General features: G+C 35.4%; 1 protein-coding gene across 1 annotated transcript in view; it reads right to left on the bottom strand.

Moving 5' to 3' along the window:
* LOC112046970 (neuropeptide SIFamide receptor-like) overlaps positions 1–11,957 on the bottom strand; it is a 132,793-nt gene extending 120,836 nt beyond the window's left edge. The window contains exon 1 of the mRNA XM_024083846.2: positions 11,006–11,957. Within this exon, the coding sequence (XP_023939614.2) occupies positions 11,006–11,513 (508 nt within the window). The 5' untranslated portion in view covers positions 11,514–11,957. The remainder of the gene's footprint in view (positions 1–11,005) is intronic.
* Positions 11,958–17,994: the final 6,037 nt, after the last annotated feature.

The raw sequence follows: 17,994 nt of genomic DNA, 5'->3' as shown, positions 1-17,994 counted from the left end.
AAAATTTTCCAGCAAAACGCGCTACACAGCACGATTAACGTTCAAATCACGTAATTCGTACGCCGCCGGGCCACGACGCGTTTCGGAATCACTTATAACTTGATCCCGTCGCTCGCTTTTAATATTTTTTGTGTCTCACTGGTTTTTTAATAGAGAGACATGAAAATAGTAATACTTTGAAGATGTTATGTCGTGTAAACGACCTCTTATAAGCTGGTGAACAACTATTTTATATAAATTTCAAATATCTGAAGTCGAGTTCAATGTAAACATATTTTTTATAATACTTGACTATTATGGCAAGCAGTGATCAGGTTTAAGTTGAAGTGCCTAGAAAATGCCTCACTGTTGCCTTTAAAGTAATCAAATTGTATATGACACATCAACATTATCAACCCATATTCGGCTCACTGCTGAGCTCGAGTCTCCTCTCAGAATAAGAAGAGTTAGGCCAATAGTCCTCCACGCTGGCCCAATGCGGAACGGCAGACTTCACACATGCAGAAAATCAAGAAAATTCTCTGGTATGCAGGTTTCCTCACGATGTTTTTCCTTCACCGTTCGAGACACGTGGTAATTAATTCTTAAACATGCACACAACAGAATAATTGGAGGCGCATGCCCCGGACCGGATTCGAACCCACACCCTCCGGAATCGGAGGTAGAGGTCATATCCACTGGGCTATCACGGCTTTCATATCGCATTCGCATGTATGACACAAAATAAATAAAACTATCCTAATGTACTTAACAAGACTTTCCTGCCGAAAATTAAAGCACAAAGTGTTCAAATACACTTTGTGCTTTAATTTTTAAACTACGAAACGGATTTTAATGCGGTTTTCATCATTAGACAGATACTAATATTTTCCACGCAAACGAAGTTGCTTCTGCCAATGTACGAGCAATAAAAAGGAAACAAATGCCAGTATTTACATTTCACAATGCAATTATTCAAAAGTGCATGGCTATTTGCAGTATATTAGCTGCAAGTTCCAAAGTGCAAATTCCCCGACTCAATAATGTAACGGATTCAGCTCAATCGGATGCGGGTAAGCGCCGGGAACAGTTACCTGCCTGCTTCACCCAACTTCGCCCAACTCCGCAGTTGTTGACAAATGGCACTCAGCGAGCAAACTGCGCTGTTCCGGCCAACTTCGGATATCGGGGCCGCTCGGGACTCTAACAAATTGAATCAAATAAAATATTTGTGTTACAAAATGGCGATTTTGTTATATAACTCTCGCTTGTTACGTATTGCTTTATATAAAATGCATTTTAATGAAACCCAAATTGTGTGATGGTGGATTTTATTTGGCAATATTTGCTTATTTATCAATTTGTTTTTAAATCAAAATCTTCTCAAGGTACTTGCGTTGTTTCAGAAAATTGCAAAGTGGACATAAAATGCAGCATGCACAGTGTGAGTGTATATTATTTTTGAACTAAAAATAATTGATCGAAAGAACACTGAAAGCTTCAATGTAAAACATTGAAAAGCGGAAATTAACATGTTTTTTATTATTCCTTTTCACCTCCAGTTAGTCGAAAAGACTGTATTAGAAGTAAATACGACAATAATAATCCAACGGGCAAGAATCGATTCCGTGGTCTTTCGGTGTTGAGTCCTCTTAATCCCCTATCGCAAACGTTTAAAAAACGTTTTTTTTTAGTTTTGGAAGCGTTACTTTAGTGTTTGTAGAAAGAGAATCGCCGTGCCACATGCTAGTTACCTTGGAGCGTTAATTAGTGTAAGTGTGCATAACTGAGCTGGTCAGCAGCCGAAGTCTCCTGACCTGTAAAACAGCAAGTGGGTCTAATGGCCTTCATTATATCTACTCCTTCTCTCCAGAATAAGGAAACTGAGGAAGCAGAACTTTGTGGGTCATTAAAATTGGCTGATAATGATGATATTGTAATACTGTGTGTGAGGAGTCCTACGATCATTACCAAAACGTCCAAGTCATTCATTAATCTCTTTTCAAAGTGTGCGCGCTATAAAGCGACAGCCTGTAATAGTTAGACCGTCCTCATTTTATAAAAGCTGAAAGTTTGCAGCTCATGCTCTCACCATAGACCTAAGTATGGTAGGTCGTCTTTGGGAGTCTTTTAGGGGAGGAGTATGGTAGGTAGTCTTCAGGAGTGTTTTAGAAGAGGAGTAGTTTGAGTTAGTTTTCGGCACAATATAAATAATTATGTCCTCAATCGCCATTGACTTAGTTTCGTAGCAACTTTTTTAAAACCCTAATCAAAGTCATACTTTTTAAAGTCTATAAAAAAGGGTTGACATAATGTTAAGCTGGAGACATGATTTTTCATGTAGAAAACATTAGGAAAAATATTTTAAATTTATACACTTTCAGCAATAAGAGGATATTAACTCTTGAAATTTGCTACTTCCTAAAGCCATCGCGCTCTAGTCTTCATAGTAGCTGGCTTTACGTACCTATGATAGAAGCATTTTTTTATGAAAGATAGGCTCGCCCTTGACTATAATTATGGCTGATGGAAAGCAGTACTCGGTGTAAGTTCTAGAATATGCCTACTCACTCTTGTTCGTTTTTATAAGCTGACAAACAGCTTTAATAAAATAAGGAAAGTGTGGCTATCGCAGGCTCCCAGTCCATTATAATTTGACACCGCAAGCCGCACAATCCCTACGGTTAAACTCGGCGGCCTTGGCGAAACTTTGGCAAACTTTTAATAATGATCTTTCTGTCCCCGCAGAGTTCAGTGGGTCAGACGGAACATGATAGGGGCCTGTATTTAAACCGTTTAACACCGTTCAGTAAATTGCTTCTATTTTTAACGTACTGTTATAAAAGGGTTGCATTAATTGTGAGATTTCATTTCGATGAATAATGTGTGTGGTTCGAATAATGTTAGTATGTAGTACGTACCAAATTCTCCTCTTTATTATCAGCCTATTTAATGGTAAGAAGTCCAAAGCCTCTCTCTTTACATGAGAACATGGAGCTTAGAACCGCCATGACTCTATTTTTGATCTGGTGCTACATGGAATAACCGCTGAATCAGGCCATAAATAGTAGGTATACCATATAGACGCTGGATGCTGGTGGCTCGAGACAGCAGTGGACGTCCATAAGCTGTTAATTATGATAATGATACCATATTCACTTATTATGTACTATTTGGTGTTTAAAAACCTTGTTTGTTCGTTGATTAGTCATGTGGCTTTGGATAACAGAGTCTGGTTTATGGAAGAAGGCTATAGGCTATATATTATCCCCGTATTCCTTCGGAAACGAGAACCACGTGGGTAAGAACGCGTGACTTTAACTAGTTCCTTAATATATAGATAGCTTTTGTTTTCAAAATACATGTCATGGAAAACAAAATATGAAAAGATTTATTTATAAAGTATAATATGATTCAGTTCAAATAAATAAATTGTAATATAACAGTTTACACAAACAAATTCCAAACTCCGAACGAAACCTTTCAGAGCAGCGGTCCGTTAAAGTCAATAGCTTGTAACATCTCACAACTGTTTACTTAGAAATATTATTCAGAAGCCCATATTCAGTGAAATTCCTCGGATCCCGCCACAGACTTGGAAAACGTAGGCGGTTAGACAAACACGGCGAGCTCACAAAATGTTTATAATACCAGTTAAGCCTCATTCGCACGAGAGATTTTTTAACGGACGTTAGAAAATTAGTATGAAGTTAAATGAAGGTCTATTTCCCAAAATTGAAAATGCAACACTGCTCGAAAAAAGCGTCGTGTTTTGAAAACGCTGTCGTGTGAACATTTTTGGCTGGTAAGAGGTTTCGGCCGTGGCAAGTTACCACCCTACCGACAAAGACGTACCGCCAAGCGATTTAGCGTTCCGGTACGATGTCATGTAGAAACCGAAATGAGTGTGGATTTTCATCCTCCTCCTAACAAGTTAGCCCACTCCATCTTTGATTGCATCATCACTTACCATCAGGTGGGCTAACTTGTAAAGAATAAAAAAAAATACTTGGTGGTAAAACGTCCGTTAAAAAACCTCTCGTGCGAATGAGAGCTTACTTACTGTTCATAACTGCGGCAATTTAGTACAGATTCTCTGTTATAGCGCCTACACAATATTGTATTAACTTATTAAGCGGTTTTCTGTTACTTATGTTATGCCTTGTTATGCCTATCGAAATATGTTGTTTACCAAACCAAAGTTATTTAACTATTCCCAGTATATTATTACCTAATAGCGAACGATCGACTTCATTATGTTACTACCATTAGACTTAGTTAAAGTTTTGTAACCAACTTATATAACTCATGTAATGAATGTTTCTTGAGTTATGAAATTTTCTGCTAAGTATGAAAGTTACAGTATTTTCATCACTGTACAATTTCGCGATAAAAAAGCATTTTAAGCATTTTATTTTATATGATGTTTAATCATCATCTATACTAATATTATTATTAGAGTTTGTTTGTTTGTTTGATTGAACGCACTAATCTCAGGAACAACTGTTCCGATTTGAAAAATTCTTTCAGTGTTAGATAGCCCATTTATCGAGGAAGGCTATAGGCTATATATTATCCCCGTATTCCTACGGGAACGGGAACCACGCGGGTAAAACCGCGCGGCGTCAGCTAGTAGTTAATACTAGCGGACGTCCGCAAATTCGTCCACGCAGAATTCGATATAATTTCCCCTATTTCACCCCCTTCTTTTTATATTTCCACTTGTGTTATATTTAGTAAATAGTCCAATAGTCATTTTACGAAACTATTACTCAATATATTAACGATTTATATTTAAAAAAACTTGAACCCCTTTTTAACCATTTAGGGGTAGAATTTTAAAAAATCTTGAATGACATTATTTTTAGAATTGTTTTGGTAGTATGAGTACACATACCAATTTTTACTTGAAAAATTAATGACTTTCAAATCATATCAAGTTTCATTTAAATTTAATACTAAATAAGTAAAGATTACTAATTAATTTCTTTTCTTTTTTAATTAGCTATACATTCAATTGTATTGCATGTATGCAGATTTATATCAGAGCATAGAAATGTCATAATAAAAAACATCGAATTTATTTTCTTTTTCAGATAACATTTTCCCCTTCATTAATAAAATAAATGTTGCTTCACGCTAAATCCTTTCCTCGGAAAATCACGTGGAAAGCACTATTATCACGTATTTAAATACGCCCAGCGCCATCTGCTGATGGTGCCATGTTTATTTTATAATGTATACTCCTATAATATATAAATAATGGTCTTTAAATTTAATTTAATAAAATTTAACACACCTTCATAAGTTTAATATGGTAAAGTTTCATGCAAATAAAATAACTTTATGAGGTCAGAAAGGTATCATACGCACTGAAAAGAAGTTCAACCTTGCCTCAAAAAGACCTCATACGCACTGGCTGAAAGTCCATGAAAAATGACCCCACATTAACGTGTTATGAGAAATAATAATGCTATTTTTTTACGAACGAACGAATTATACTCAAAAACTACTAGAGCAATTTAAAAAAATTTAGTAATAGAAAGCTAGTTTATCTGGGAGTAACAAAGGCAATATTTTATCCCTGTATTCTTAAGGGAATAAGAGCTACACGGATGAAACCGCGAGGTTCTACTCTAATAGATATTTTTATTTTTCTGAATGTCCTAGGAAATCGGTAAAATTGTTTTAATATGTACAATCTAAACGAAACCTTTTGTTGAAAGTTTCTCTTTCAATGGAACGAGTCAAAATGTACTCTTTTACTGTAGTATCGAAATTGCAGGCATTTCTATTCTACAAAACACGAATAAAGGTAGTCGCACTCAAATATCTAGATTCTAGTGTATGCGAGTAGATACAAAAGACAGACAAAAATTCAAAGATCTCAGCACAAAACTTTCCTCGTCCAGACTTAGCTTTCTCGTAAAAATCAAAGTTGCATTCGAGATTTTATGTTACAGTGAACGTGCTCTAGCAACTTAACAGATAGAAGACTAAGGGCGACCACACATTGGAGCGGAATTCTTTCTATTTCAAGGTATCAATTTTTTATTACCAACGACTCTAAACGCCATCATCACAATTCGCCTTATAGCCGTTAACGTTTCTTTTTATACAAAACTAGAGCATCTTAGTGAGACTTCTTTTCCTTTACAATGTTCAATTCTAAATAGCATTATGTATATAAGTATAGCATCGGTATTGTTGAATCTTCGTCAAGCTTTTGAATCACAGTTCAATCAACGGTTAACAAGTCATCTTTAAATTTGTAATTTTGCAAATTCTTAGATAGCATTGAATATTTATACAATGAAATACTAAAGTTTTCAAAAAAAGTTATAGGTATCGTATAATTACTTTTACAGTAACATCTGTAGACTTTTGTTCGCAAATCCCACATGAAGAGAAATAAAAATAAAATCAAGATTTATTGTACTTTTTGGTTCTACATTATAATATTACATTATACATTATAAAGTGAATACTTTATACCTACTCACTTTATGCTTTATTGTATTTGTAGTAGCTAATGTGCGGTCACCCTAAGAACTCAAACGATGGAAATCAGACTTATATTTTTTAGCGTCCGTGTTAAAAAAGGACGTTTATGAATTCCTTCCTGAGGACTTTTTTCCCGGTGACCGCTCCACAAAGGAGCAAGAATCTGCAGGAATTGTGAAAAAATTCACTTGAGCTAAGGTAGATAAACTATTTTTAAAGCAGATTCTTTTGCACACTACGACTTTTTATTCTTGTAAAACAAATTTGCTATTAATAAAATTTGTTATTGCCGTCTGATATTTAGTGACTCTTTTTTTTTTTATTCTTTACAAGTTAGCCCTTGACTACAATCACACCTGATGGTAAGTGATGATGCAAGAGTCTAAGATGGAAGCGGGCTAACTTGTTAGGAGGAGGATGAAAATCCACACCCCTTTCGGTTTCTACACGACATTGTACCGGAACGCTAAATCGCTTGGCGGTACGTCTTTGTCGGTAGGGTGGTAACTAGCCACGGCCGAAGCCTCCCACCAGCCAGACTTGGACCAATTAAGAAAACCTCAATCGGCCCAGCCGGGGATCGAACCCAGGACCTCCGTCTTGTAAATCCACCGCGCATACCACTGCGCCACGGAGGCCGTCAAACTCGGAATGTTATTCAGGGTGCTCGGGAATATTTCCCATATCTTCAAGTTGTTGACATGTCCACTTATAGGAGCTGAACTGCATAACTAATTGTTTTTAATAAAAAAAACTTTTTGGTGTTTGTCATACAAAGTAATTTAAATAATTCCGATTATCCATGTACCACACGCCTTAATCTTATCTTGAATTTAAAATACGTAATCGTAGTGCTAAGACTATCGATATCGAAGAGATATTGCAATTGGTACATCCATAGTAAGCTACTTCATGATATTATTTATACTTCATGATATTTATTTCATGAATAAGTTTGGCTAGGTAATAATATAAGGATGCGATTTAAGGGACACAATTTTAGATCTATTTACAAAAGAAAATTTTTTTACTTCGAAAATATTCATTTTAGAAGACATATTCGTTAGACATTTTTAATTAATGTTCCTTAAAGAATAAAACCGTGGAGTTATGGGAAATACGTGCGAAAGTAGTTCTGCGTTTAACTAGTAAAGAGGAGGGACACTTGACTCTTACGAAAATTGTTACTTTAAACCTTTTTATTTAACAAACATAAACATGAAAAATAGTGTTTGATAGACGCCTCATACTTAAAGACCTATTTAATGATTTCCTATTAAAAGACATAAACGAGTAAAATAAAATTCATCACCACTTTACATATAGGAGAGGTACCCTAAAAATATATATGGAGATTTTAATTTACTACTTTGTTGACATTTTTAATGTCTACCTATGTACTCATACTAAACTATAACTTTCTAGTAATAGTCTCTTAGCTAAACGGACAGACAGATAAACAGACGTACATGGCGTGACTATATGGGTTCCTTGTTAACTTCGAAACCCATTTTACATACACAATACTATTTGACGACGTGCGGAGAACCCAACCCACGACCTCATAATGTTAAGTCCGACCACATTAATCGCGAAGCAATAGTGGGTCATCGTTATACAACAACAAAAAAAAGTAATTACTTTCCGATGTAATCTTACATAAGCGAAACAATTTAAACGCTAGTTTTTGTCGTGCGACAAAATAACAAAAAAGTTTTTAAAGCGAACAAACGAAAACGTTTTCAATCTCAGCACTACGGGTTGTATTTTATTCGCGTCCTTTCCAGTAATAGTGGTGTTGTGGCGGCACCGTGTCGTAAATAGAAAGCGTTTTGTGTTCTGTACTCCAGCGGTGATCTCCGGCCGGAGATAAACGCCCATAAACTGTGCGCCGTATTGAAAGTGAAACACTTAGTGTACATACAATGTCATCTACTTTTTACAAGCTTTTGATATTGCCCTGTTAGTCACATCATAATCATTAACGGTATATTATAGGCCCAGTATATGGCCAGACTTCCTTCCTAATAGGAGAGGCGGCCGTGGCGCAGTGGTATGCGCGGTGGATTTACAAAACGGAGGTTCTGGGTTCGATCCCCGGCTGGGATTTTCGTATTTGGTTCAGGTCTGGCTGGTGGGAGGCTTCGAGCGTGGCTAGTTACCACCCTACCGGCAAAGACATATTTAGCGTCCGGTACGATGCCGTGAGGTACGATGGTTTCGGTAGAGACCAAAAGGGGTGTGGAGTTTTCATCCTCCTCCTATCAAGTTAGCCCGCTTCCATCTTAGACTGAATGTATCACTTATCATCAGGTGAGATTGTAGTCAAGGACCTAAATTGTAAAAACCTACCAAGCGGATATTCACTGGACCAACGAGATATAATACGTTAGGATCTATTTAATTATAATTAATTTTACCCTTTTGATATCTTAGGATGGCTAGGCTGCAACTACGTTAATCTACTCATGAGGGTATTTCGAGTGATTTTGCGGGCATGAATACATTTTAATGCCCCTTTCTTAGCTTAGAAAGCAGCGGAATGGGTTTAAGTCCCAAATCCTCCTCTCTTGTATGATACCGGAGATTTTTAGCCCGTAATAGGTAATTCATAACATAAATATTAGACATGAGATCCCCTATGGTAGACCTACTACAGATTTCTCAGATCCTAATATTTTTGGTTACCTTAATGAATAACTCGTAATAAACAATCAGCACTGGGTTTAAGAGTCTATTTTTAGTATTACTCTACTCAGCCATGCTCTTACATGTTAATCCTAAACAATAGGCAGAGAGCGAACTTAGGACACTCGGAATGGTACAGTCCTACATTTGAGTAATTGTCATTTGATTGATAAGTTAAGGAAAACTTGGAAACCATAAAAAACAATATCAAGGAACCCTTTTTTACCTATGTAACAAATACTAATGGGGAGGAATCACCAAGAATACGCCGACCGTTTAGTCAGCATGTCGGCCGGCGCTAGACAAATTGATAGGCTCTGTTGGCTGACAGATTTATTGATATCGCTCCGATAATGGATTTGGCAGTTTTCCTTGTCTTCCCATCGCGGTTACATGCCGGTTAGGGGTTAAGGGTTAAGTTCCTCCATGACGTCAACAATTGATATATATTTTATATTAATAACCAAGATATCAGTTTCACCTGCATGGTTCTCGTTCCCGTGGGAGTACGGAGATAAAAATGTAGCTTTTGTTACTCGAAAATAATGTAACTTTCGATAGGTGAAAGAATTTTTAAAATCTTATTATAGGTGGATTAGGCGTGAAAGTGCATACTATACGCATTTATAGCATTACTAGCAGATGACCTGTGGTTTCACCCGCGTAGTTTCCGTTTTCGTAAGAATAAGGGGGTAAAATATATTATTATCTGTCTTACTGGATGAAAATGTGGTTTTATAATAGTGAAAGAATTAAAAAAATCGGTGGAGTAGTCTTACATTAAATAGTGACAAAAACAAGCTCAAATTTGCATTAATAATTTTAGTTAGGATAGGATAAATCATAATAAATACGAAATATAATGTGAGTCAAGAAATTTTCAAATTCAACCTCTAAAGTGGTAAAATAGTGGTTAAAAGTTTACATTTCCACGCGGACGAAGTCGCGGGCATCCGCTAGTAATAAATATATTTGACGGAACAAACCCATGTTAAGTGGAAAGATTCTTCATAGTAACAACTTGCAGGGCATGCAAGGAACACGCCCTACAACGCGCCGCCTTGTGCCTTTTAACCTGTGCCTGGAATTCCACTTGCTACTATATCTTCCAAGAATGCCTTCGAAGGCAAAAATAATCATGGTAGTAGCACTTTCCCGGACGAGCATAAGCTGGCAATAAAGCTCTGTGCTACAAGATACGATTGTATAACTTAGCATTATTTTTTAAGTAAAAAAAGTTTTAGATTATGCTATTCAGTGTATAAGTATTTTATTCATTAATATATTTTTACTATACTTTTTGCTTTCAATATTTATAATTATTTAATGTATTACACCTAACTCTTCACTTATAAAACCATTCGTAACATAAACACACCTAGAAATTGTCTACATCTATGAATACGCTCGTTAACGACCAGTAAACTTTAATGATAATACGGTTTATAACTGTTAGGTATTGTAAAGTTTAATGATAATATGATAACTTTGTTTCGTATTATAATGGTATTCTATTACGAGCATATCGATAACTCGATATATTGCACAAGTATAGACGACAGATATTTTTAATGACCGCGAATGATTGTTATATGTTTTATACTTACTTATGTATATATTTCATCGTATATTTTTGTGTAGTAAAACGAACTTTTGACATTTTAATAAAAAAATCAATAATACAGCGAGTAGATTATAAGAAAGATTTAATTTTTACACTTTACTGATGACTTGTAAATTATTTTATACTTACTGAAGTATATCGTTTAATATTTTTATTTATTTATTTTAATTTTTTGAAATGATGTCATAAATAAATATTGAAAGTACTCACGGACAAATATGTTGGACATGAGAGTGGCGGGCAGACAGAACACTATCACCAGTATATCTGCCACGGCGAGGTTGACGATGAAGAAGTTGGTGACAGTCCTCATGCGCGGCGAGCGGTACACCACGGCGATCACAAAACAGTTGCCGATCAAACCGACCACGAACACCAGCAAGTACGCCACGCAATACACCGCAGTCATGGCCCCGCTGTGTCTATACATAAACTCGTTGTCCATCACGTCAAAGTCCGATCTATTCAACGTTATATTCAACCTCAGAGGCCTATCCTCCATATGGGTAGCCAGAGGCTCCATGTCCGGTAGAACGCTGTTCTCCGGCACGAACCTCGCGTTCATCACTTCCATTATAGAATTCGATACGACATCTATAAAATGATTCCTCGAGTGGTCCCGCGAATGATTCCTATGCCTCAAGTGATGTCTCTCACTCGGTTGTGTAGAAAAGTTCTGAAAGTCATCGAAATCACTCAACACTCGTAACGGCGCCATATTTATTTATTTATTTTAAATTCAAGTCATTATATACTAGGAATTAATACTCTAGCAGTATTCAATGCACACCAAACATCGGCAAATCAAAAGGAGCACAAAACATAGTACGATAGAAAAGTATTAAAAGTTCCGAAGTTGTGAGGGGGAAATTCGTAGCGGGTCTACGCGCGGTCGGGTCGGCGGGCGCGCGCCTTCTGAGTGTAGAGCGTCTACGGCGTAGCTTTGACGCATGTGCATTTTTGGTGCCTATTAAACAAGACGCTTTTGCACTTCCCACACACTGTATAGTGATAAAAATAGAGTATATTATCGCACATTTAGCGTTTCTTCACATTTGTTTCTAAACGGTTTGGAGGTTGGGAGAGAACGCATCCGGGTAAAAGGTTAGCATTTCATGCATTTTAATCATAGTGCCGTTTAATCGAGTTTTCGACTTCCATTTTATTCCCACTTTGTTGGGAATTTCTATTAACACTGCGTAGGACGTACGATTCGATTGAAATGAGCGGTGGGTCCGTATTTAAATACCTGTACTAACAAACTTAATTGATTCAGTACAAAACATTATCATTTTTTAATTTGATTTGTAAGGAAAACTAAGTGATTTGCATTCCTTTCTAATTGTATTTTAGGAATTCTTATACATTTAAGTAATGAAGTGGAAATTCTTGAGGGACAGTACGGAATGTTTTTCCAACAAACAATTTGAATTTCATGATATAGAAACTTGAAACATGGAAAATAATAGACTAGTTAATTAATTGTTGTAATTTTGACAGCTGAAATAAATAAATATACTCCTAACTTAGCTCAACTTAACTTAACTTCGCTGGATGCAGGCGGTTCAGGATCGTGATTTGGAAGTCCCTACAAAAGGCCTATGTCCCGCAGTGGACGTCCATCGGTTGATATGATGTTGATGATGATGATGATGATGATGATGATGATGATGATGATGATTTAGCAAAGTGGTTTAATCTACGCTTCATAAGTTTTAAACAAAATATTTCTCAGGGTATGCAGTGCTTTAATGCATGTATGAAGTGCACGGCACTGGCTGTTAAAGTATGTTTTTAATATTGATAACGATAATCACAAATATTTTCTCACTGTGGGAACCGAACCCAGTCTTTTAGATGCCGAAGACACTACTCACTGCGACACTCGGCCGTCAAAACGAAAAGAGAATATAGATTAACGTCATCCATAGACAGTAGACACCGCTGAACTAAATCCGATTGAGCTAATATATCTTATCTGGAGTCCAGATTAAGGCCACAGGACTGGCCTCGTGGCCTCACTGACGTCTTGATTAGTGGCCAATCTGCATCAGAGGCTCCGTGGCACTTGGCACTTATTTTTCACAGAACAAGGACGGTTTTAGCGTGGCAAGGTTGAACAGGAAATTGAAGGGGCATTCCTTCGCCCTTCGTCCTAAAACCAAGGATGCAATTAACTGTTATTGAGATGGAATTGAATAATCAAAATGTACTGTTTGTGTTACCAAAGGTTATTTTAAAAATCTCTGTAAACTATGATTTCTTTGAATGCAAATTATCAAAACCTAACGTCTGGTGACAATTTCTTAAAGATTAAGAAGATTATGGTTTTTTTTTCAAGTTTATTGTTTTTTATTTCATTTTTCGTGGCGGTTTCTCAATAAACAAGCCTATTTTTATAATTCATCTATATCTATATTAATAATTTATAATTATAATAAAACTGGTTATTCTATCATTAATTCGCAGTTTGAGATTTTACTTATACCATTTGTAACACCAAACGTTACCGTGTCACAATCTACTATTAGCGCCATCTAGAATCTAAAATAAAACTATAACTGGTCAAATTCTGTTATAATATAAAAAGCAAAAGCTCACTATTATACAATAGCAAAATTTTTGAACATAATACGAACATATTGTATCTGGGCTTAAACAAAACAGCGTTTTAATATAATTATATTAGATGTTACATTTATTTATTACGTTAATTAGTCTGTGAATAACGCAGAACTATCCTCAAAAACCGGTATGTTTTATAATTAATATGTTTTAATTAATGCGAACAAGAATAATGAAACCAAAAATTTCCATACCAATTAATATTGCTAACAATAAATCGTCTGAAATGCAAAATGAAATATTCCATGTTTCCACGTACAAAATATATGAGTGACATTTCAATATAACGTCCAACGGATTCTAGACTGTATGTTGTTAACTATACGGGTTAGAATTGATTGAAATAAAATTGACAGGTCATCGTACTAAAACAGTAGGCTGTATTTCGAGCTGTCACCGCGTTGTATGGTCTACCACCCCTCAAGTGGTTGTTAACAGAACTTTAATTAGACACTAAAAAGACAGGACTATGAATATTTTTAAATGGTTATTTTTGCTCTCGACAGTTGATAGCAATTGCTATCAACTATCAATACTGTAAATTAAATTGAAATTCTATGATTTTCAATATGATTTTTTTTATTAAATGCTTATAGCTATTTACACGATACTACAACACAAACAAACTTTTGTCTATTTATCTGTATTTCTGTCACGTTAGACTGTATAACAGCTGAACCTATTTTATTAAGACTTCTATCAGAAGATTGAGGTGGTTAATGAACCACATATATGGTACTTTTATGCCAATAAAATCAATGATTCCTGCTGGATTGTAAAATCTTCATTTTACGCGCACAAAATAGCAGGCGTTTGATAGTAATAACCATTTTCATGCCCGCACGATTGTAAACTTGACCGTTATTTACTTAAAGAAAATTATTGTTAGAATGAATGTTACCCCATTCAATCTTAACTTAATACTTTCCAGTCTATTAGAAAAGCTTTGCTTTCTACCCATATCTAAAAGCGGTGGGAAAGAGATGCCATGCAAGTAAAGGCCGACTTGATTGTCTGAGTCCGATATTTGAAATAATATGTTGAAGAAGTGGATAAAGAAGGAAAATCAGTAAGTAAGGTTTCCGCGTAGGTATTTTGAAATTGAACAGAAATTACTCTGTTGATTTCGGATAGAAATCTTATGGATATGGGAAACCCACTACCCAGGAAACCTTCAACCAGGGAAAAATTGAGTTTTAAAACTGTACGTAACATTTCAGTTATATAGGGCTTAAACCCTTTACGTTCTGTATTATTGATTGTAGTGAACATCAGTAACAAGTTTTGTCTAGCAAAATAAACATCGAAAGTTAAAAATGAAGCTAGTAAAAGCACTTCACAAGTAACAAATGCGTCGTGACGCCACTCTACAATGCATCGACCTGTTCACCAAACTCCGAAAAAAATGTGTGAATGGATTTTAAGCGAGAGATGTCAAGTGCCCATTCCTGTTCGTAATCGGAAATTTATTATTTCAACTAAAAATGGGAAAGGGTTTTGTCTGAAAGCAAGCATTATTGTTAAGCATGAAAAATAACGTTTCTTTTAACTCCTAACTTAGTACTGATGCGTTCTGGTACGTCAAATACTGACTAAAATTTAATTCTATAGTTTGAGTTTAAATTGCAGTTTATTTCGGTTTTGCTTTACAGTGTTAACGCAAAGGAAGTACTTAGTACAGGAAGTACTTCAAAAGCCTGCGTAGTCAACGACCTCTCTTTGCATATTTTATGACAAGCAAATAACAGCCTCTGTTTTATGATGTATGTATCGTGTTGCAACTCTACTATACATAATAATATCTATTTAATTTTTTTTATTTAACGATATAAAGTTTTCAAGGTCATTATCATTGAATGATGCTTCTACTAATACTGCTAGCGTTATGGTCTTGACATGCTCAAGAGGTCCTTCTCTTTTTCTTAAAGTACCTCTCCGTGACTGAAGGTCGGTGGTCAGCTTTCTAAACTTCTGTTTGTCCGCGGCTAGGCGGAAAAGTTCTCAGACTGTCTTAATGCCAGTCCACTTCCTTGTGCTTCGTAGCCAGTACTTTTTTCTTCTTAAGCCAGCAGATTTTAAGTGAAAAATCGTTGCCTATAGACAGAAAAGCACCTTGTAGGGCATGCAAGGAATTTTCCTACAAAGAGCTCAATCACCTGAGGCATAAGTATTGAGCCTCATGTGTCTATTGTTACACCGGTAACCTTACCAATGAGATCGCAACACAACGACGCTACCTGGCTGTAGAAAAGTTAAACCTAATATTTCATAACCCGCTCCAGGAGTCGAACCCTGAACTCATAATCCGTAGCCGCACAGGTTTACCACTTTACCACAGGAGCGAGGCAGTTGTTAACCCTAGTACATAGAGTTATACAAGTAAACCAAATAGAGTGTACAAAATGTAGTAGTTACACATTATCCGTGCTAAGTATTTCGGGCGATACGTCGCGACCGCTCGTAAAATAAACTTAGAACGTTGATCTATGATATTAAGTAGTACACTCAGTCAAAATAATAGTTAAATATTTTAAAAGTCATATGGCTCTTTGAAATAAAATTCAAATTCAAAATTATTCACTTACCTACTATTACGATTAGTTAGCTAATTTAAAAAAAAACCTTTTGTCAAGTGTTTTTTGATAACTTTACTATTCGTTTACAAGGCAATTTTCTGAGACAAGATGACGAGAAAATCATCTAAATTGATAATGAGTTCAAATTAGCCTAATTGACAAGTGAAACGTTTATCGACGCGGCAAGTCCAGGAAAAGATAAGGTCGTAAGATAAAATATTCATCAATTCTACGAAACCTATTAAGAGGTCACTGTTCGAAATGTACATGCAAAGTATAAATTTTTCATTTTAGATGTTTTTACTTGGATTTACTTTTTTATACTGATGTTTTTTGGTTAATTAATTTCTACCTGTTCCTATGATTAAATATAGATAATTTTGACTGTTTTTTTATTTTAGTTGTACCTTTGAAAAAATGTATGAAATACGTATTCATTAGTTTAATAAAAAAAAGTTTAAATTGTCGAGAAATTTTCATTGTTTACCAGAGCTGACTGTACGTAAAAGTGCTACAAAAAGACGTCCATTTTAATTGATCTACATCATAATGTCCATCCATAGTTTTTATTTTTTAGTAAAAAAATATATTAGGTATGTAGTTCGGTTCCTATAAGTGGACTCGTCAACAACTTGAAGTTATGGGAAATACTCCCAAGCACCCTGTATAATACTACACGTCAGTATAGTCAAAGAGACAGTGTTTAATTATACGTTTGCATTAGTACTCCATTATAGTGCAGGTAAGTCGTAGCCACGTACTACGTCCCGTTAATAGCGTGGACCCTTATATTGCGCCGTCTGCTGCAATTTGTCTGACCCTTATCGTTTGCCTGTGTGTGAATGGAATAGTTAATATAATTTTGATGCAGGACTTCCAAGTAATAATACTCTTTAGCTTCAGTAGAACATTTTTTCCAAGACTTACATATAGGTGGATATCACTATCCATACAAGTGAGACCGAAAGGTGATTAGTTTCGATTGTGTCTCATTTAGGGTTAAATTGAACTTTTTAATAGCGTATATAAACTGAATCGCGAGGTAACTGAATTTTTTTGTTCACTTAGAATCGCATAAGTAACAAATTACAATTTAAGGTTTTTGTTCGTTTGTCACGCTAAAGCTGTTATTTGCAATTATATATTGTTTTTGTTTGCTTTAAAACAGTGGTGGTTTATGAACTCAAAATAGTTATAACTCAAAACTTCCAGAACTTCCAGATAATTGATATAGTTAATTTTGTTTTGTTAAAAAAAAAGAAAAATTACCACCAACGAGAATATTTAAATTCACTTTTCACAAGTTATATGGATTCCAATCATGCCTTGTTCTTGCCTGGAGAAGCAAAAAAATACTCATCTCATACGAGTAATATCATTTACGACTAAATAACCAGTTTTATAGCAATAAGTTTATGTATTCCTTAGGTATGTATTCCTCTGTGGCGGAGCTGTCAAGCTGACATGTTGTAAAATCAGCTGCTCCTAGAAATTAATTTTAATAATTTAAGTTTTTATTGTTTCTTTTTACTTTTTAACGTTTAAAACATAAATAACGCTAATTTATTTATAGACTTAAACTATAACAGTGTTAAAATAAAGTATTTCTGGCTTACGTAGCCGTAACTAAAATTGCAAGAAGTTGACAGGTGAAAAATTTGAAACTCAACGAACAAAGGAGTTTACCGGGGGAGTATTGCTTCTATTTTCTTTGTTATTTGCCCTTATACAATACTTTTATTTAAGGTTTATCGCACAATTACACTTTTACATTCTCTTTAATCACGAGATACGTCCCATCACACAGAAAAGACAAAAGTTTCCTCACTTTGCTTGACTGTTAGTGGAAGCAAAGTCGACGCAAACTTATACTGTCTCAGACAACAAAAACATACACTACACTATAATACCACGAGCTATAATACAGTACTTAAAGTTAATATATTGTTTCCACTTATAAAATTGCTTGCTTGAAGAGAATAAGTTGTATTTTCCAAA

This window comes from Bicyclus anynana, chromosome 10 (genome assembly GCF_947172395.1).
Source record: "Bicyclus anynana chromosome 10, ilBicAnyn1.1, whole genome shotgun sequence".
NCBI lineage: Eukaryota > Metazoa > Arthropoda > Insecta > Lepidoptera > Nymphalidae > Bicyclus > Bicyclus anynana.
The sequence above is the reverse complement of the archived record's forward strand: the minus strand, read 5'-3'. Positions and strand labels throughout refer to the sequence as shown.